General features: G+C 35.8%; 1 protein-coding gene across 1 annotated transcript in view; it reads left to right on the forward strand.

Annotated features, from left to right (window-relative positions):
* LOC110029169 (ABC transporter C family member 13) overlaps nucleotides 1–22,528 on the forward strand; it is a 158,609-nt gene that overhangs the window by 15,592 nt on the left and 120,489 nt on the right. Inside the window, 3 exon segments of the mRNA XM_020731338.1 lie at nucleotides 811–880; nucleotides 21,820–21,856; nucleotides 21,858–21,878. Of these exon segments, the coding sequence (XP_020586997.1) occupies nucleotides 811–880; nucleotides 21,820–21,856; nucleotides 21,858–21,878 (128 nt within the window).

The raw sequence follows: 22,528 nt of genomic DNA on the forward strand, positions 1-22,528 counted from the left end.
AAGATAGAGTGTGTTTGAACAGGAAAAATAAGTTGAACTATTTATGTTTAAGAGTCTCGCAAATCTAAGTATTGAGGTTTATATAAAGCAAGCAAACATTTGCGGAATAGCGTAATATAAAAATACCAAAATTGAACATTCCAAACTTAAATTTGCCAAAGCACTTCTTGTGATAGCCAAAATAATTTATAAACGTCATATAAAACTTATGTAAATAAGCAAAATTGAGTTTTCAAAATTAAGCCATTGAAATTTTCCTAGAAGTTATATATATGAAATTTAACTGTACTTACAAGAGCTTAAGCTTATAGTGGATTGTAATCCATTCTATTACGGCTTCACGAGCTTAAGCTTGCAGAAGTAGCTAGATAACAGACCTGCTTTCCTCTGCCGTAAATTAGATCAATTTTATGTCAGCAGGCACCTCAAATATTTTCATCATGTACTTCCCTGCACTTGATTATATTCATTATATTTTTCTAACAGTATCTGCAACATTCTATACATTTATAGCCAGTTTTGAAATTCTCGATTCATTTTAATTTTCATTGATATGCCTTCTACTAAATTATGAAGTCTTATCCAAATTTCCCTGAAGATTGTAAAAATTCATCTAAAAGTTAACTTAAATTGCTTGGTGTATAATTTTTCATCTACATACATTCAAATCTGGAGACCACATATTACTCGGTGTCTTTGCTACTTATTAAATTCCCAAACACGTACTAGCCTTGATCTTTTCTTCTCTGAGCTTAAATTAGATGCACAGCCTGCCAGCCTAAGCCATGATCTTGTTTAAAATTATTGCAGATAGTAAATGATGGAGTTGGTTTTCTCAGCCCGCTTCTTCTTAATAAGCTCATCCAGTTCCTTCAGAAAGGTGGTTTCAATTCTTTCAATTCAATTTTCATGAACTCTGAAGAATTTGTTTGTGCAAAATTCACAATTGTTTCATTTGCATTGTTCCTTGAAATTGATTATATCAAAGTTTTATTAAGAATTTTGCCAAGCTTTCAATGAGAAAAAAATATAAGTGAATTAGCCGGCCCTAGTAGTTAAGATCTCAACATTCTCTGTTTCAGATCTAACTTGTAATTTGTCGGTGGTAATTTTTTTTCTTGATGTAAAAATAGATAGAAGAAAAATAATGCAATGACCAATTTTTTCCTGTAGATAAGAGCAGAACATATATTCAAGACCCAAAAATACTGCAACGATATTAAAATTCTAGAATAAGTGACAGATTAATGGCTTATACTAACAGTGTTTATAGATCAACACAACATAAGAGATGCAGATTTCTAATTAAAAAGATTGAAACTTAGGGTGTGTTTGGGGTAACTTATTTGCCGCTTGTGCGTTTTCAAAATGCTGTGAAGGCGTTTGTTTCGAGCGTTTTGCGTGTGTTTCAGGAAACGGCGTTTTTAAAATATATTAGACGCCGAATGTGGATACGACCCAACGTCCCGTGTTTTTGTCTCCCGATCCCGATACTACCCTCGTTCTCCTGCGATTTTTCCCCTGCGATTCGCCTCGCCTGGATCGATTTCGTGCTCGCCTACTCCTCTCTATCGTTCCATTGGATCGATTCTTCCCCTACGATTTTTCCCCTACGATTCTTCCCTTGCGATTCCTTTGTTGTCGAGGGCCGAGAGCGAGGCGGAAACACCTTCTCTTCTAGTTTGCTAGGTCAACGATTCGTGTGGATCTTTTGGCAGCGATGCCAGGAACTTTTTTTCAGGTTAATGCTGCCGGAGGGATACCCTGACAATGTGAGCGCCGACTATATTGAATATTCTCTCTGGCGAGTGGTCCAGGGAATTGCTAGTCAAATCAGTGGCGTTCTTTCAACTTAAGTTCTTCGCATTCTTCGTTGCTGCCATAACCATTTACATTTCTTTTGTAAATCTCTATCTGGTTATTTCTTATTGAAAATTATCGATTTGTTGTCCTCTATGGTTTGCCATAGATCATCAATTGATCTTGCTATTTCCAAAAAAATCACCAAGCCCTCTCTTTTTCGAATAAGTAGACAACTATATCCCACTTGTTTCATTCATACAACACATCCTCTGGCTTGTTTCTCTCAACCTGTAGCTCTAATATAATTTGATAAATCCTACTTAAAAGTCAAAAAAGCTAGCTTTATAATCTAAGAGAACTAAAGGTTTTGGCTGAAAAAAAAAATCTTTTTTGGTATGATTTAAAATATATGCAACATAATTCCCGTTTTAATGCCAATACCAAATTATACCTCTGTTTTGAAACTAATTTGTAGTTCAATATGCACCAGGTTTTGAATTGAACATCTTATAACCATACATCTTATGTGGAATGCAACAATTCAAGTGCTTGACAGACTTTGATTATTGTGGATGTTAACTATATGTTTAATAATTGTGGATGAAGAAGTGTTGATCTACTTAGAACAAGTGATTGGCCTAATTTATTCATTGCTTTGGTTTTATGTAGGAAGTGAGTGAATGAGTATACAAGAAGTAATCTCTTCCACATAATTAGAAATGTTTGTAGAAAACAATTATGAAGGTGAGTGTAAAGTACGCCTTGATGATATAAAGTGAGTGAGATAGAAGATAGTTGAGTAAGATGACACCCCCTAGACTGTTTCATACATCTTTTGGTGGCACCCCCCTTCCCCCTCCAGGTCGGTTGAAAATTAATGTGGGTGGGGCCCTTCTCCCATCCTACTCAGGTGGCATTGGCTTGGTTATTCGAGACGAAAACGGTGATCTACTTGTTGTTGGGAGAACTATTGAACATTGGAACTCTTCTCAAGTTGAGCTAAGTGCGATAACCTCCATTTGTCACTATTAAGAACAAATTTGACTTTTTTATAATTAAATAAAATTATTGAAATTATCATAATTTTGTATTGTTATGAAATGATATTTTTTGTTCTGAACTGTCAAATGTGTAGCCGTTAAAATTTTAGTGTAAACAACAACAGAACGCTTGTCAAAATGGCCTTTTATCCACAAAAAACTTTAAATCAGCTATTTTTCAAACACAAACTAAACAGCTAAATAGCTTATCCAGAACAAGGGCAGAATGGTCATTTATCCAAAATTAGCTGTTTTCGAAACACAAAATCCAAACAACTAACCAACTTATGAGGATAAACTGCTGATCAACAGATTACCAAGATAAGCTGGGTAAGCTGCAGACATACCCTTATATTGTCATCACTGTTTTCCTTGAGATCCTCAACAACAGGCGAACTTCTTGTGGTGTTGTAGAAGTCGTGGCTAGAATATTTTCTCCTCCCCAATCAACAATTATCCACTACTCCTTGATAAGGCTTTCAAAAATCTTCAACATAAACAACCTTCAACTTTCTAGGGCAAGTTTATTCATCGCTCCACGACAACATGGCCTCCATGCAATTTGACCCAAAGGTTTAGATTATTGACACTCTTCTTCTCAAGGAGTCTGCAAAAGCAATGTTGCCTAGTAATTTGGAACCAATTTTGTAAACTTTTGTTGCTTGAACCGGGATACCATTATTGTAGAGGTTAGAGCTGTGAGGCGACAAATGCTTTTTGCTTGAAATTGTGGATATGGCTGGAAGGAATGAGAAAAAAACAATATAAGCACGTAGGGTTCTATCAAAATAGCTCGTCATTCACGAACAACTCATGTGCTACTTGTTAACTAGCTCATGTTCGATGCATTCGTTGAGTGAGCTGAACACTAACAAATTTTTTAGCTCGATTTGCAAACGAGCTGAATACAAATAGATATTTGTTCTATCGTGTTTGGCGTGAGTCGAATACAAATAGTTTGTTCTATCATGTTTGGTTCATTTTGACTCGAGTTTTATATATATATATATATATATATATGTGTGTGTGTGTGTGAGTTCGCTAAAATAAAAATTTCATTGACTCGAGTTTTATATATATATATGTGTGTGTGTGTGTGTGTGTGTGTGTGTGTGTGTGTGTGTGTGTGTGTGTGTGTGTGTGGCTGTGTCGCTGTGTCGCTGTGTCGCTGTGTCGCTAAAATTTTTTCATTGATGGGAAGAAGATACAAATGTTTTAGTGAGCTGGTCCTAGGAACTCACAACTAAAAAAATAACCAAAATGTACAAATAGAGACAATTTCCCCAAAAAGATAAAAATGTTCTGCGGGCTACTCAGGAGGAGCAGAATTCCACCAGAGAGCTTAATTATGATGAGTGGGCTTTCCTCTCTCCCTGGATCTAGAGCGGGAGTCGAGCACCAAACTGTGATGGGGGCTTCCATCCGAAACGAGCAAAGCGTCCTCCTGTAAATCCATGAGTTCTTTTAGTCCTTTTTTCTTCTTCCCGGTTTTGTAAACTTGCAAATCATCTTCCAAGGGTTGTTCCAACTTATCACTGAGTTGATCATTAATGGGAGCAATTTCTACCTGTTGATCACCTTGAACTTTTCCCTCCGCCAGGGTTTGAGGGCCCTAAACATCAGCAATAATTGTTTTCGTGGCATATGGAGCATCATCAGGCGCCAAAATGAGATTATCCTCATTTTCAGAAACATGAGGGGTTGAGGTAGCGAGGGGTGCTCCTTTGGGGCAAAATCAGTGGCAATATCCTCTCTAGTTGCAGTTTCCACCATATAAGCCGGTGGAATAGGTGCTTCTTGAGTAGTTAGGTGAGGCACTTTAGGTCAACATATCAGCCGGTGGAATAGGTGCTTCTTGAGTAGTTAGGTGAGGCACTTGAGGTTGGGGTCTCAAATCAAAATGGAGCCTGAAGCATTTTTCAAGTGTGTGTCCAAACATCTTACGATGGGTGCAATAACATGGTCTCCGTTTCATGATAATCTGTTGCCAGTACCTATTATGTGCAGTGCCAAACCAAACTTCTTCAATGTCAGGTAAAGTGATATCTCTCTTCACAAGGATCCTGACAATAGAAGACCTGGTGAGATTAAAAGTGGGTATGTCTAATTTCATTGGTCTCCCAAGTATGACCCCAATGGAATAAATGACCTGATGGTTGAAATGATGCAACTTAAGCTCAGGTAACTTAAACCATATTGGTACTGTAGTTAGTTCTTGATTTGGATCAAATTCAAGAGACCACTGGAGAAAATTCATAGTTATTCCTTCAATGGTGAGGTATTTCCTTGAAAAAATCCTAGCATAGTCTTCATCCGTAGTCAAATATATCATCACATGTCTCCCATCTATTCATTGTCCTACAAGTTTGAGATTCTGAAAAGCTTTGCGAATAACCTTCATTTTGGGATGCTTCAACTGAAATTTCTCAATAAGAGTGAATTTTCTATTTTTCAACCAGAGTAGAGAATTCGAAGTTTGAAAAGATAAGAGCAACCTTACCATTCTTCCTACATGCCCTCTTAAATGGACAGTCGGCTATTTCTTCAAGAGAATCATGATAGATTTGAGGAAACACCACATTGTCGACAATCTTCTCAGTGTCTAGACCCTTAGCAAGTGCCTCAACAAAAGAATATTTACGTAGGGGTAGATTCGGGGGAGGAATAGTTGCCATCGAAGCAGAAGGCAAAAAGACCGAGAACGAAACTGTAGAATAACGTTTGCAGAGGAGAGAGAAGGGTATCGTACGGGGCGTTGTCAAGCAGGTGTCGATGTCTGTGCATAGGAAGCGAGAAGCTGGGGCTCGACGAGGCTCTGCTTCGGCTCTACCCTCTTCGAGCACGACGAGGCGACAAGTTGTGACACAATCCCCTTGCCGTCTTCTTTGAGCACAATGAGACGAGCTACGACCCTTCCTGTCTTCTTCGAGTATAGCGGTGGGGCTAGATTGACGATTTGAGTCGTAGAAGACAACCAAATCACGAACAATGCAGCTGACGAAGCTGATGAAGCCGCATAAAGCAGCTGAAGAGATCGGCCTAAGCAGACGAAGTCGTTGAAGGTGATGAAGTCGAACAAGGTAGATGATTCTAAAAAGAAGACGAAGGAAATCGCCATCGGGCAAAACCCTGGCAGAGCCTCCTGCGATGAACATATTATTCATATGCCCGAGTTATATATTTATAAACTCTGTCAACTTCATCGGAGCGTGCGTCTCTACTTTGCCCTCGCGTTTGGTTTCGTTCGCGACTGTCTACTTTGATGGGTACAATTCCTCCTCTTTCGACTGAACCCGGGAAAGCCTTTTCAATCATGTGCTGGGTAACCATCTGGAGGATTCGGCTGTTGTCTTTCGTCGTGTTATAAAGAATGTCGTGATGATACAGGTGACTGCTTTTTTGTTAAGAAGGTGAGTGGAAAGGGTGTGAAAACAACTCTCTTTTTCTCTGATTTAGAAATCTCAACCTTAACTGAGAAATGCAAGTTCATTCTTATCGGAAAATTTCAATGGGGGCATCCCCTTATGAAAGTTATCAGAAAAAAATTTGAAGATCTCAAATTAGTAGGAAAGTAAAAAGTGAGACTTCTTGATGAGAGACATGCGTTGATTCAGTTAACAACAACTGAATACTACGCTCGGATTTTCTCTAAAAAATATCTTAAAATTGCAGGAAAGCCAATGAAGTTGCTCAAGTGGTCTCCTGATTTTAACCAAAACCATGAACCTCCCACTGTACCAGTATGATTTAGTTTACCTGGTCTCAAGCTGCATTTATTTAATAATTAGGTTCTCTACTCTATTGGAGCCATACTTGAGGATTCTATGAAGCTAGATCTACCCACCTTCAATCTAACCAGACCTTCTGTTATCAGAATACTTGTGGAAAGGGATATTACTTTACCTGATTTTACAGAAGTCTGGCTGGGCACAACACAAAATGAATATTGACAACAAATTGTCATGGAACATAGACTCTTTTATTGTACCCATTGTAAGATGTTTGGGCATCTCCTTGACAAATGTCACAGACTCCACCCTAACTTAAAACCTAAAGCTCAAATGAATAAGGATGTGTCTAACCCCACTGCTCTGGACAAATCTGCTCCACCTGTGGAGGGATTTACCACAAGACAAGAGTTGTTGTCTGAGTTAATTGCTTATAGGGACTCCCCTCTTGACAATACTGTTTCTGTTACTGCGATTGATGTGCTGCCGGATGGTTCTGCTATGCAACCTACAACGTCAAACCTCTTTGAAATCAATACTGAAGGATCCTTATCCACAAGGGACAATGTTTGAATCGATAATCAGAATAACCTTTCAGCTCCTCATCTTCAGGAAGTATCTGATGCAGAGGAGATAATTCATACTTCATATACACTAGAACCTATCTTTGTTGGAAATCTTTCTACTGCGGTTCTACCACCTCATCAGAACGAGCAAGTTGTTATTGTTAATCAGGAATTTTTATTCGGTACGTGTACCGCATGAAGGCTTGCAAACGGGAGCCAATAAGAAGCTGCCTGCCACGTGGAATCCGACCCCACAACTATTATTTATGTTAAAAACTCTATTTTTTGACGCCCAACCCGACCTGACCCTTCTTTTTTCGGAAAATTTAATGCACAAGGCCCTTTCCCTATTTTCCCCTACTTTACTTTTGCACTTTAGGGTTTGGTGCTGCCGAAATGGATTGCTCTGCCGACGAAGAGAACGAAAACCACTTCCAGATCCGTGCGAGTTTAGCTTCGTTCAGAATATTTTCGATGAAGACAACGAAGAAGACATCTAGATCCAAGTGAGTTTAGCTTCGTGGAAAATGTTTTTTTTACCTTAAAAACATTGTTGCGGTTTGGGTTCCAGGGTTTGTGCGAGTTTTATTTTTTGATTTTATGGATACTTCTGGCATTTGTCTGGGTTTATCGGATGTTTAATTAGTTGATTTAATAGTATCTTTAGTTTTTTATCTAAGGTATAGTTCTGACATATTATTGCTTGTGTTTAACAATTTATTTATCTGATTTTATCGGAGTTTTACTTTAGTGATTTTCAATTTATTCGAAGTTGTCGTTTTAACTGTTTATGTTATGCTTGCATTTAGGCCGGGGTAATGGTTTATGGTCTTACAGAGGTATTATCTTGACAGTATTCTCGTGTTATTTTGGTTAATGAGGGATGTTGGTGTTATTGTGGGGTTATTGTCGTATTATTATGGTTTTATTGTTGTGCTATTGTATTGTTGAAGAGAGTTTTTTTGTTGCGGCTTTATGGTTTTATTGTTGTGTGATTATGGTGTTATTGTTTTTGCTGTTGGTGTTATTGTGGGGTAATGATTTATAGTTTTACCGCGATATTATCTTGACAGTATTCTCGTGTTATTTTTGTTAATGAGGGATGTTAGTGTTATTGTGATATTATTATGTTTTTATTGTTGTGCTATTGTACTGTTGAAAGAGTTTTTTTGCTGCGGCTTTATGATTTTATTGTTGTGTGATTATGGTGTTATTGTCTTTGCTGTTTTAATAGACGCACTTGTTTTACTATTGTCTTCTGATTTGTATTTCTATAACTTAAATCATTGCATGCAGGAAAAGAGGAAGATGGGCGAACAAACCAAGTACTATTTTTTGAAACATTTGACACAAATTTGTGAGCAGTGAGATAGAGTTGTTTTTTGACTCATTGAGAGCTTGGTCAACATCATGAAGAAGTTGAAAATTGTAATATATGTGATATTCATTTTAGTTGAGGGAGAGTTTCCTGATTTCTCAGAAGTAATGAGATGGAGTTATTTAGTAATTCAGATAATCTTGATTGATAAGTAGTCGAAAAATCATTCACATCAATGATCAAATGTTGATTGAGAGGAAGTTTTAGACGTTTCGCACATCTAAAGTTTATCGAGTTATATAATCTGATGCCAATGCCGAAGATGTGATTTGTATCAAGTAAGTCGTAATGAGTTTGCTAAATTGTGAAAACAGAAAAAACAGAATAAAATGTAATAAAATGTAATTGTAAGTTTTGATGTTTTGGACTTCTTAAGTATGATGTGAATGGTGTTCCGTCAGGTGAACCAGTTGAAACACAAGTCACATAAGACTTAAGAAGTGCAGAACAATTTAACTTGCAATAACATTTTATTCGGTTTCCACAATTTAGCAAACCCATTACCTGAATTACTTGATACAAATCACATCATCAGCATTGTCAACAAATTATATAACTCGATCAATTTTAGATGTGCGAACAGCCTGAAACTTGCCTGAAATGTGCGAACAGCCTGAAACTTCCTCTCAATCAACCTTTGATCATAAATTAGAATGATTTTTGACTGCTTATCAATCAAGATTATCTGAATCACTAAATAACTCAATCTCATTGCTTCCGAGCAATCAGGAAACTCTACCTTCAACTAAAATGAAGATTAGATATATTACAATTTTCTGCTTCTTCACTTATCCTGACCAAGCCCTCAACGAGTAATTAAATAACTCTGATCTCATTGCCCACAAATTTAACAAACAGAGTTGGAGCTGAATCTACATGCCAACGACCTGACCTCCCATTTGCCGCATACTATGTATTAAACGGTGGTTATTGTTATATGTATCGCTATGTTTATTCGACTTGCTGTAGTATTGTGGTATTATTAGTGAATTATTCGAATATTATTGATCTATTTTTTGTTATGTAGTATTATTATTTTATTGCGGAGTGATTGACATATTATTAACTTATCTGTTTATTAACATCGATGTGATATATTATTATGGTTGTATTATGGTATTATTCGAGTCTTATTGTGGTGATATTAATGTGATTAGCTCCACGGTAATTTTTTTAGTGCCCTGCGGTGTTATCGTGATTTTATTGTTGTTTTATTATGTTTTTATTTAGTGGAGTATTAGTATGGTTGAATTATGGTAACATTCGAGGGTTCCTTGAAATTTTAAAATTTTTTTATCACGTGGGACCCAGTTGTACTCCCGCCCGATACCTCATGATTTAATTGAACGAACAAAATACGAAACATCTATCGAACAAGAACTCCGGAGGAAAACCGACAGACGCACCACTTCTTTTGCCATTCGCCAACTGTTTTGGGTTTCGAGTCTTCATTCGCCGGTCGAAGTACATTCCTTAGTTCACCGCTAGAGTTCAGCTGATCAAGATGGAAGCCGAACCTTCTGAGATGGAAATCAAAGAAAACCCTATGATAGTGGAAGCCGAAGAGCCATTGACAATAAAAACCGAAGATGAGCCGTCAAGAATGCAGTCCAAGAAAAACCAATGACCGTAAGAAGAAGAAGAAAGTTACTGAAGAGGGTTCTGCCAAGTAATATTTTTTTTTCTTGGTTGTTTTTTTTTTCTAAATACAGTTCTTCTAAATGCATTTCTAAATAATACTGTGATAAAATGCAGTTCTTTTAAATAGTGATTATTAGAGTTTCTTGGTTGTTTTTTCTTCTTCTAATACTATGGTTCCTCAAGGTAATAGTGATTATTACAGTGATAAAATGCAGTTCGTTTAATAAAAATACAATTTTCGTATACAAAACTTGACTTATACTAAATAATAAAGTCAAATAAAACCCTAATAATGCCATAAAGTCAAATAAAACCGTAATAATCCCATAAAGTCAAATAATACCGTAATAAAGTGAAATAATAGTACAAGAATAATACTTTCAAAATATAACCTTAATAATACCATAATAATGTCGTAATAATACCATAGTACAACGTTAATAATATCACCGAAATATAACCACAATTTTACCGTAATAATACAGTAGTACTACGTGAATAATACCATCGAAATATTACCACAATAATATCGTAATAATACCATAATAATACAATCACACCGGAATAACGCCTGATATTTGTTGCATTGTATTATTTTTGGTAGGTTTGTGAACCCACGATCAATGAGTTGTAGATACCGACCATCTGTGGTTAGAGATGCGCTGGATAAGGTGAGGTATTCAATATCCGAGGATACGATAAATGAGCTCAAAATAATGAATTTTGAACAGTTATTCAAACTCCCTCCATATTCTCAAGAGAATGTCTTGACACTTTAAATCTTGCAATGTTGGCAACAAGATAAAATGATTTTCAAAATTAGAGGGAAAGAACTACGACTGTTGCCCGATGAAGTTGTCCTGCTAATTGACATGTCAAATAGAGGCGCAGTGCCAAAGTTGAGTAAATGTCCATCATGTGGCGTGGATGCCTAACAGATAAGGAACAATCTCTTTAACTTCGTAAAAGGGGGGTTTACTATGAATTATTTATAAAATTTTTGTTTTTGTTATCTAATCTATTTTTTTTTCTCGAGTAATTTTAGTGTACCCGAATGACTTAACAACTTTGGGGAGAAAATATAGACTTTTGCCTCATTTAATTGACCGACTGCGCTCTGTAATTTTCTTTTAGAGCAAATTAATGCAGTCGCTATCAAATTATTGCGGAACAAACTTATTGGATACATAAATAGTTTTCTTTATTTGTTTACGGTCAGTATATTGAAGAACTTGAATATCGTTACTGTTTATTAATTATCTTTTATGCTGAATATTGTGTATCTTTTATTTAGCCCTGGTTTTTTGAGCATACATCTGTGGTAACGCTTGCCAATACTGAGGCCAGACCCATGATGTTGAGATGACCAACAACTGTTAGCTTGAACTCATCGCAGATAGATGTGGCATTTAAGAGGCTGACCAGTGAATAGGTCAGTCATTTACACTTGTTAAATAACTTATTTCTGGAATAGTGATTAAGGTTTTTGTATCCTGAAATGTCTTGTAGGTCAATAATAAATTCTTGGACCTACAAGAGGAGGAACTAAATTTTCTGGTCAATCCAGATGAGGGACTACCTGATATTTGTCAAATCCGTCAGCCTGAAATTAGAGCAGAACCTCCTGTAACATTTGATATGGGGCCAGTTATTGAAGGGGAGACTGCCCCATAACCAATTTTCGATGTAACGAACAAGAACCTTGAAGCAATAATTGATCTTATCAAAGGACAAGAGAAATAGTTCAAAGAGTTTCGAGGGACTCTTAATACAATTACTATTGGAGTTTCGGGTCTGCAAGACCAAATGTTGAATCTACAGAATAAAATTGAAAAAAATGAAAATGACGGTGCTGATATAGACATAGTACTAGAGGAAGCATATGCCCAGTCCCCATCATCTTTTGTTGTAATCTCACATACTAACGAGGAATATGCCCAGCACCCCTTCCCTCCTGTTGGAATCCCACATGCTGTTGAGGAATTTTCCTAGCACCCCTCCCCTCCTGTTGTAATCACACATGCTGAAGCGGTATCTACCCAGCCCCCCTCCCCTCCTGTTGTAATCACACATTGTGAAGAGGTATCTGCCCAGCCTCCCTCCTCTCCTGTTGTAATCACACATGCTGAAGAGCAATCTGCCCAGCCCCCTACCCTCCTGTTTCTGCTAGAATCCCACATGCTGATGAGCATTCTTCCCAGCCCCCCTCCCCTTCTGTTATAATCCCTCATGTTGAAGAGGAATATGTGAAGGGCCGACACAGTCGTAGGAAGAAGGTTGTGAGCTCCCCTTTAACACCTTTTGAATGTAAACGAAGGAAAACATCAAAGGATGCTAAAAAGATTTTGTCTGTTGATGAAACAATGACTGATGAAGATATTACTGGCTCTCTAGAAAAACACATGTACAAATTTCATATATTGTAAAGCAAGTACTTGATACTGCCACCTCAGATCAGCCAATTGCTGCTACTGCTGCCACCCCAGAACTACCTGATACTGCTGCCACCTCACCAATAACTAAAACAACTTTGCGGTTAGTAGTATATGTACCTCCAGTACATGCACCGATACCACCTGCAATGGACGTATCTGAAACATCAGTATTTCTAACCTAATTTGGACTAATTTCTTATATGTAGTTTATTTCATTTGATATTTCAATTGCTTTGTTTATGTGTAATCTTCACTGACTGAGAGACACATAGATTTTTGGGGGTGAGCACTGATATCTGAGGAAATGCAAACAGTAATTGATCAGTGCTTGTCACAATACACTGTAAAGTGAGTAGCATTCAACTGGTCGTTTCATCACAAGTTTATTAATGTGAGGTGATAGAAATATTATTTTTACCCTTTAGAAATGACTTTATTGTCCACCTAAGAGATAGTTCAATCTATATTGATCGGGGTGTGATGGATGATGTCTTGTGCAATGGATGGATTGGGAATGACCAGATAGATGCATTAGCCCTGATTCTTCATGACAAGAAGACCCAAAATCCAACCTCCAACATCATTTCAGCGATATCTATACGTGTCCTCTTTATATAATGCATACAAATAAAATAATGGTCGTCATAAGATTTTTTATGCAGTCGATAATTATATTAAAAGTGTGTCAATTCATGCAAGCCTATCGAAAAATGGAATGTGGTGACAAATTAAGGTTTTTGCACCACATTACGAAGGAAGCGGTGAAAGATACTGAAATTATCTTGTTTCCCATTATTGAAAACTAGCATTGGATATTGTTGATTCTTGACTTGAAGGATGAGAAATGAAGAATATATGATTCATTACCTAACAAAAAGTATAAGGTAGTGTGCGAGCGCGTTGTAAGTTTATGCTACATAATATATCAATAACATTCTGATTTTGTCATGCAATAACAAATGTGCCATCCACCTTTGTAGATATCAATGTTTGCAGCGGATGCTAGACTATGTTTTGGTACGAGGAAACCTGAATCATAGGGCTAACAATGGTTAAGGGCGTACCAACTCAAAGTAACAACATTTACTGCGACATGTTTGTCTGCAAGTACATTGAAAAACTAGTTGAGGCCAACCTAGTTGATTGGAGCAAGGAGCTGCAGTGACAGGATGAAATGACAAGATTTCAGGCTGAATTAGCATATGAAATCTGCATTTGGTTCTCCTCCATTATAAAAGATTGAACTGATGTGTTTACTTTATTGTAATAGATTTATTTCCAATCAAACATTCATGTTAACTGGTGTGTATTTGGTTGTATTGCAAATGAGACATTAATCTATTGCTGGTTTGGTTGTATAGATTTATCGTTGTATTGTGGTTTTACCTCTGCAATATTCATATTGTTGTAATAGATTTTCCGCGCTGGTTATATTTTGGTTTCTTTATGGTTGTGTTCAAGTTTTATTCATGTAAAACATTTCACGAGCGCTGATTTTATTAGAATATGTCGTCAAAGATTCCAATGAAACCAGACGGATTGACAGAAATAAACCTGTCTTACGACAACCGCGCTGGTTGTACTTAGGTATTTTTACAGTCGTGTTCAGGTTTTATTCTTATGAAACATTTCACGAGCGCTTGTTTTATTGGAATATGCCGCCAAAGATTCAAATGAAATCAGACGGATCAGCGGAAATAAACCTGTCTTATGTCAACAGCGCTGGTTGTACTTAGGTATTTTTACGGTCGTATTCAGGTTTTATTCTTATGAAGCATTTCACGAGCGCTGGTTTTATTAGAATATGCCGCCAAAGATTTCAATGAAACCAGACGGATCGGCGGAAATAAACCTGTCTTATGTCAACCGCGCTGGTTGTACTTAGATATTTTTATGGTCGTGTTCAGGTTTTATTCTTATGAAGCGTTTCATGAGCGCTGGTTTTATTGGAATATGCCGCCAAAGATTCTAATGAACCCAGACGGATCGGCGGAAATAAACCTGTCGTATGTCAACCGCGCTGGTTGTACTTAAGTATTTTTACGGTCATGTTCAGGTTTTATTCTTATGAAGCGTTTCAAGAGCGCTAGTTTTATTGGAATAACTCCTATATAAAACCACAATAAAACAAATGTCTGTTTCAACTTAAACAATAAGAATACAACAATAAAAACTTCTGAATAAAAAGTCCTTGTGTCCGCTCTTTTGAACCTCACCGTGATTGTGTCTTTCAACTCTTTCTTGAAACCAGCCTTACCACAAACAAAGTCCTTTATCTTAAGCTTCTTTGAATTCGGCCAGAAACCACTGTGTTCCTTTCGCACAGTAAATCCAATATGGTGTGCATATAAACAATACTGTTCATAGGCTTCCTTCTCGTTATGGACCACTGCATGAAGTAATTTCTCTGCTTCGGGTGACTGCAAATTTAAACATCATTAATACAAAGTTACAATACATAAATAACACGATAATAATACCATAATATAACCCAAATAACACCATGACAATGCCAATATAACATGCCGAACAAATGCCGTTAAGAAATGTTACCAGTCTCATAAAAGAAAATCAAGTCAGCAGATCTAATAGTACCTTAGTAACGCTGTGATACTACCAAAATAACACCAAATCCTCACGACAGTAACGTTGCATTGTGATACTACCAAAATAACATTGTGATACTACCAAAAAAACACAAAATCCCCACGACAGTAACGTTACATTGTATACTACCAAAATAACACCAAACCCCCACTAATACTATAACGAACAATCAGAAATGGAAAACAACTACAAAAATAATCAGTGCCGTGATATTGCCTAAATAACATCACATCCCACCCTTACCGAAACTTAGCGTTACACGTCATATAAAAACAGAACAAACTTCATTAACAATAAAATTATTCCTTAAAACCTAGAACTACATTCAAATAAGTCCTCAACGTACCTGCTGATGTCCTTCTGCCGCATCTAAACTCTTCTCATTCTCATTATTCTCGAAAATATTCTGAGATTTCAGCTCATTGTTATGTTTATCGCAAGTATTTTGAGATTCCAACAACATTTATTCGTCAATAATTATTTCCATCAAACCAGGTCCAACGAATACGAGACAACGAAATGAGAATATCCCGAATCCCTAAACCCTAAAGTAGACAAAATACCATTTTTTTTTCAATTGGCGGGAATCAAAATGACAAAAAAACGCTTTTTTTTGTGCGGGATTCGGGCCGGGTAGGGCATATAATGACAGAGTTTTTAAATTGAAAAATCCATGTGGCCGTTTTTAATTTGGTACCGCATGCAGACCTTCATGAGGTACACGTACCGAATAAAAATTCGTTAATCAGGTGCAAGGAGCTCATCAACTTATACATGCCCGACATTCTCTTGACTAACACCCTGATCAGATGAGCCAGCATTCTGATGAGGAATGACAGGTTTACACATCCAGACGGAAGAAGAAGAATGTAGGCATTCTCGAGCTCAGAAACTCAATGGATGACACGTTGGTTACTTCGGGTAATGACACACATCTCACCAATTTGTTAGCTGACTCCCTTCCTAGAATTAAAGACAGAGACAAGACTAAATTGAGTCGCCCCTAATCTGCATTTTGATGGTTTTTGGTTTTTTGAGCTTACATGTATTTTTCTTTTTTTGGGATTTTGTTTGTATTGTACCGTGTGGGTTGGGTGCCTTTTTTAGGCCTACTCATACAACTTATATGTATCTTTTCAATTTTAATATATTTGCCCATAGGTTTTTTTTATAAAATATATATTTGAGCTTTACTGTTTTTGTAAAGCATGCATGCATAGCGAAAACAATATAATTTTTTGTACTCATTATTTGCACATACATATATAGAGGGCCTAGTATTGTAGATTTCTAATTAAAAATAGCTGTCGCAACTTCCATATGTAGACTTTTCGAAATTGAAACCCAAGGAGACTAATGTGAATTGGTGGAAGTAGTTTAGATGAAGTCGTGAAGAAGTGATCCTATTTGAAGTGATAGGAGACTTCACAGGCCAATTAAAATGGGAAGAACATTTAACATCTATAAAAGGATCATTGTGAGAATAATTTTATATAATATGCTTCTAACGATAGCTTTATGATCGCAGATCAAGAGCCAATGAGCCTAATAGAATAGTCACCTATTTGCTTTAGATCCGTCATAAATTTATGAATTTTCTCAATAATAGGACGGCCCTTAGAGAATTTTTCAATAAGCGATAGGTTGGGAGGCTTAAAAAGCATTAAAATCTCCTTTTTCTAGAAAACTGGAGACAGGCTTGCCCTAGAAAGTTGAAGGCTGTTTATGCTGAAGATTTTTGAATGTCTTATGAAGGAGTGGTGGATAATTGTTGATTGGGGAGGAGAAAATATCTACAACATTATAACCATGAAAAATTCAATGAATGCCAAGTTTCCGGCGGAGGGGGTTTGAGAATGTTCTAACTTGATAGTTGGAATTGTTGATAATTCTAAGTTTTGAGAAAACAATATGTTTGCCAATTAAAGGTTTTTAGATTTTTCTACTTTATCTTCTCCATGTTGTTTTATAACTGTGTTCCTTAATTTTAACTTAATTTTACCTGTGAGTTTGTTTGGACGTGGAGGTTGTTGACGATTCTGGCTTTGTTTAGTCTTAGGATTTTAATTTAGCACATAAAATATTTGAACTCGTGTGTTCTTTTTTAGTAATGAATCAAAAAATAATTTTCTTTTTTATTCCCGCTTTATTAAATTCTTAACTAGACATAATAATTCTTATGATGTGTAATAACTAATTGTTGACATTAAAATATAATTAATTAAATATTATTGATGTTTTTAATTAGATTTAATTAACTTAATTTATATTAAGCTAACTTTTGAGCTTTCTTGCATGCAAAATGATCACTTACAGTTGGTAACTGTTTGCGTGAGTCATTTCTTTGGTTTGAAGTAAAAGCCATGATAGAATTTTTAACTACCCTCCCTCTCATTTTCGCATGTCTGTTTTACTCTCCCGCACCTTTATCGCTCCTCTCTGTTGCACATAAATTTGCTCCTCTCGCTGCATACAGAAACCTCCAAAACTCCACTCTTTATGTCGATTTCTAACCGAAGCCACACCCTAGTCCTCCTGTTCTTCCTCTTCAAACTATGACTCCAATCTTTCTCTTCCTTTACTGTTCATCGCTCCACGCAGCCGAAGCCACTCCACTATTCATCACTCTACGACACTTCCTCCTTAAGTCGTGAGTGAATCCTTCTCTGTCGCTCTGCCTCTCTCCACTTTGTCTTATTCCTCCACTTTGAATTGCACATGAAGAATCGAGGCCCTCCCCATTTCTTCTTTGGAATCGAAGCAAACGGCGGAATCCCTATCCTCCTTGACTGTTCCTCCTTCGATTATCGCATCATTCCTCCTCATTCTAGTCTGAGCCCGACCCGATGCTTTGACCTGAAACCCTTCATCTGACTTCCTACACCGAAACCCTTCGATCAATTCTCCTTGCCTCACAACGATCCTCTCCTATTCCTCTCTGTACAAAGAGCTTAACAAAGCTTGCCACCTCTCTGCCCTAAGTCGAACCATCCACCTCATTTTTAATCGAGCCTGAGCAAAATTTTGCAACCAAACCGAAGCCTAAGATTTTTAATTTAAATTTTTTTACTTTTCATTATTTATAAATTTTATTGCAAAAAATTGTGTTGTATTTTTATTTTATTGTTCGTCATTGTTGTCGTATATCATTGCTGTCAACGCCGCCAAAGCTTGTAAAGGTATAAAAATATGGCAATATGGTAGTTTTTAAAATATTCATTCGATGAAGTGCAAGTACTGACCTCTAGGAATTAAGTACCGTTCGTGGAAACCTGTGGACTCATTTGGAAATTTTTTATGAAATTAAGGTTTTTAAAAATTCGTCTTGGGAAATGTGATTTTCCGTTCTTAGGAGTTAAGTATCGTTCTGGGAAAGAAGTTTCGCTCGGGGAAATGCAGAATCGCAATTAAAATCTTTATGCTTGTATAGTGAAGACCCATTGCGTCTTTTAAGACCGTTGGTTTAAATCTTTATTTTTTCTCTCTAGCTACAATATCTCATGACATTGACATCGAGTCTTTTAAAACAGTTGAGAAGACTGACATTCTCTTGGTACTTTCTAGCGGGGGTTGAGGCCTGATAGATTGCCAATTTTTTGGGTGATTTGGACTTGTAAAAAATTTTAAACTTAGAATTTTTGAACTTATAAATAACATAAAAAGTGAATTATTTGAATTTTAAAATAATTTGGAAATTTCGAGTTTTTACATTTTAGGCGGATGTGCAGCTTGACACGTAGGATTGGTGTGGCTTCAGTAACAGACAAAATTAGAGAGAATTATCTTAGATTGTTTGGTCACATTAAACGTCGACAGTCTGATGTTCGGCTAGGAGATGTCTTAGATTCGACTTATGTTAAGAAGGATGGATGTAGACCTCAAAAGACTTGGGCGTATTGTATGAAAATTGATCTTAATCTTTTAGAATTAAATGAAAATATGACACTCAATTGAATGCAATGGAGAAAAAGGATTCATACAACAGACCCCACTTAGTTAGATAAAGGCTTGTTGCTGTTGAGTTTTTAAAAGTTCAAAAATATATGGGATCTAGGCTTTTAACATTTAAGCTCTTAAGACTTTCAAAAATATTTAAAGTTTTAGCGCTTTGACACGTAGGGTTTTAGGGCTTAAAAAATATTAAATTTTGGGTTCTTAAATTTAACCTCACAAGACTTGAAAATACTTTAAACTGAGCTTTTCAGACTTTAGGCTTCTAGGGTTTGAGAATCAATTCAAAATTGGGTTTTTCTAACTTAGACCCGAGGGATGAAAAATAATTCAAATTTGGGTATTTTGAAATTAAAAATCTCGCCACGGGATTTGTAAAACTACTGTCAGTGAACAGAAAGTGATTCCTCTTATTCTCTTAAAGCCCAGAGATGTAACCTTGTATGCACACTAATAATATAATATCCAAAGAAAAGTTTGTAGTTTCAAATGACTTTAAAGTTTTCAAAGCCTATACAAACTTCATGGGTGTTTCTTAAATCAATTGAAATGTCTCGAAAATTTGACTAGTAGTCTTTGGGCTTATGTGAATGATAAATTGGACACTCCTTAGCTATAGACGTTTCAAATATATATATATATCGAGCCAACTATGCACAATTTTAAGATATTGCATGTGTTTTTTGATGTAAATCTCATGTCAATTCATAATTCGTGCAAATGTTCCTAATCTATAAAATTTTTTAAGCTATTCAAAAAATGTGAAATTTAAAACCCGCATGTGCTTCATTGAAATGTACTAAGTATTTAAAGTTGAACTGTTTGGAATACTACGTGGGTTAAAATTCTTCGAATAAGCCTGCAAGCTTCATTTGAAAAAAATTAAGATTATTTTTAAATTAAAAAACCTTCATTTACTAATAGTCAAATCCAAGAAAATTAAACTACGAATGCTATCCATCGACCTTTCCTGTCTAAAGGGCAAGGTTGTAAGTCCCATCGAACTTGTTCGATCTTCCTCACAAGGACTGGAGTTGAGACTCTCAGTAAATTCAATAATAAACATCTAAATCATAAAGTTAAAAATTTATAAGTCCAAATCACTTAGTCCAATTTTTTTCCTTATAAGGATAGGAGTCGATATGACATATCTTAAAAAGTTTAATTTAATAAAATGAATTTTCCTTTAAATATAAAATTTTTTAAATTTATTAAATCCCCGATAATGACCGCATTGATTGTGAATCTCAATCGAATGAGTTAATCTTTAAGATTAATATTTTCAAAATAATTAATCAAAATATTCAAATAAATTTTTTCACTTAAAAAACTTAAGACAAACTCACATCCACCTCAAATCTACAAGGCCTCTTGGACGATACTCGGGGTGCAGGTGAGTCAAGCCAGTCCCGATACTCGTGAGCTGACTTTTTTAAAAGAATATTTGCATAAAATATACTCAAGTTACATTAAATTTCAAAACTCTATTATTAAGGTTTTAAAAATGTTAAGGAATTAATATTTTTTTATCTGTATATTAGGTGATTTCTTTTTATTTATCTCCTAATTTTTCATTTTTTATTTATCAACTTATTGTAAAGTTATTTTAACTTAATATCATTTTCTTTCTATTATATTAAACATGCGTCGAACTTGAAGACTTAAGCTTGAGATCGATAAAATTAATCAAACTCAAGCTCAAGCGGAGGGTAGATCAAGCTCGACGCGACTCATTTACACCCCTAGTCAATGCAACTCATGTTGCTGATAAGGATGTTTCAGTCAGGTTGGGTCAACTAACTCCTCTGGCTAAGTAGATTTGGGCTACGATGAGTCAGGATGACAAAATCATATGATCTTGATCGGTTTTGTCATCGTTTCCCCCACCATCTGTTATAAGTTTCAAGTGATAGATTTTTACAATTTAAAATATATGTCTGCTGTTATATGTTGATTATTTAGTGTTAAATGACTAGCCTTAATTGAAAGTGTTCTACTGTTATCGGGAGGGGTAATTGACCATAAGAGCTTGTGCCTATGAGATACCTAAAACCCCAAATCAAAATGTCCCCTCAAAATGAGGGCCAAATCTTTTGGTTGTATCTTATCTATTATCTCATATGTCTTCTAAAAATTTGACCCCCCAAAGCTCTCTCAAAATAAAATATAAACAAAATAACAGTCTGGAGAGTGGTTGTAATTTTTGGAGCCCACACTAATATATACAGTTTTACTTGCTTTTAGAAGGAGGATACTATTTTTAGACTATTTTTTGGTGTATTTTTCTCATCAGCTATATATATGAAATAACCTATGATACAAAAAAATTGTCTGTTCCTGGTTTCTATGTTCTAATCTTCTTTTGATAAACAGCTTGTTTGACATCTATTTGGTTCGGTCGTGTATGATCTCTTATTCTTTTACTGAAAAAGTCTCTCTAGCAACTTAAATGAAGAATACTTGAAGTGTCCTTATTTTGAATTTAGCGATACTGCTGTTGCTTGTGATGTCAAAATATTCTAAGCATTCTGTAAGGTTTAGCAGTCTTTGTTTTAATGCATCAGATGCTGAAACTGTTTTTTAAATTCTATTTGATTTTAATGCATCATTGATACCTTATATGACTTAATAACCATGTTGATCCTAATCCTTAGTTTAACACTTATTCAGGTTCTGATCCAATACATGGATATATCCTTGCTCTTTCCGGGTCTCACATCCATTTTCAAGTACTGATTCTCTTCTTTAATTTACTCTTTTAGTGACATAGGTGCTGTGTATTATTTATAAGAGACATTTACATACATACCACCCAATTCCTATGTATTTACATATTTAAGACCTAAATTTTATATTTTACATTTATACAATCTTAATCTTGCATATCACATTAAAAATATCAACATTTTAACTTTTAAAAAGTTAAATACATGTTTTCATGCATAGGTAAGATGGTATGCATGTAAAAATGTTAGTTTAGGTGTTAGATAATACATAGAAATTGAGTGGTGTGAATGTAAATCTTCTTTTTTTTTATTTATTGTATTCACTGAATAAATTGCGCAGTTGTTTTGATAAATTAATATGATTAAAGAAGAATTTATAGGTTTAATTCCTTGTGACTATGAGGGCATCTTGTTTACATTATACGTCATGAGAATGGTTACCTCAATGTAAGAACTCAAGCCAACCAACTTAAGTTGAATTTGTGACAAAATAAGCTAATGCATCATTGTCGGCACAAAAAAAAAAGAGAAAGGTTGTTTAGGGGGGTCGCCCGTAAGAAGCTGTCGGCAGCCGGAATCGAAATCCCGTCGCCCGCTTCGGAAGGACTTTTTAATTTACGTATATATATATATATATATATATTTAGAAAAAT

Source organism: Phalaenopsis equestris, unplaced genomic scaffold (genome assembly GCF_001263595.1).
Source record: "Phalaenopsis equestris unplaced genomic scaffold, ASM126359v1 Scaffold000552, whole genome shotgun sequence".
NCBI lineage: Eukaryota > Viridiplantae > Streptophyta > Magnoliopsida > Asparagales > Orchidaceae > Phalaenopsis > Phalaenopsis equestris.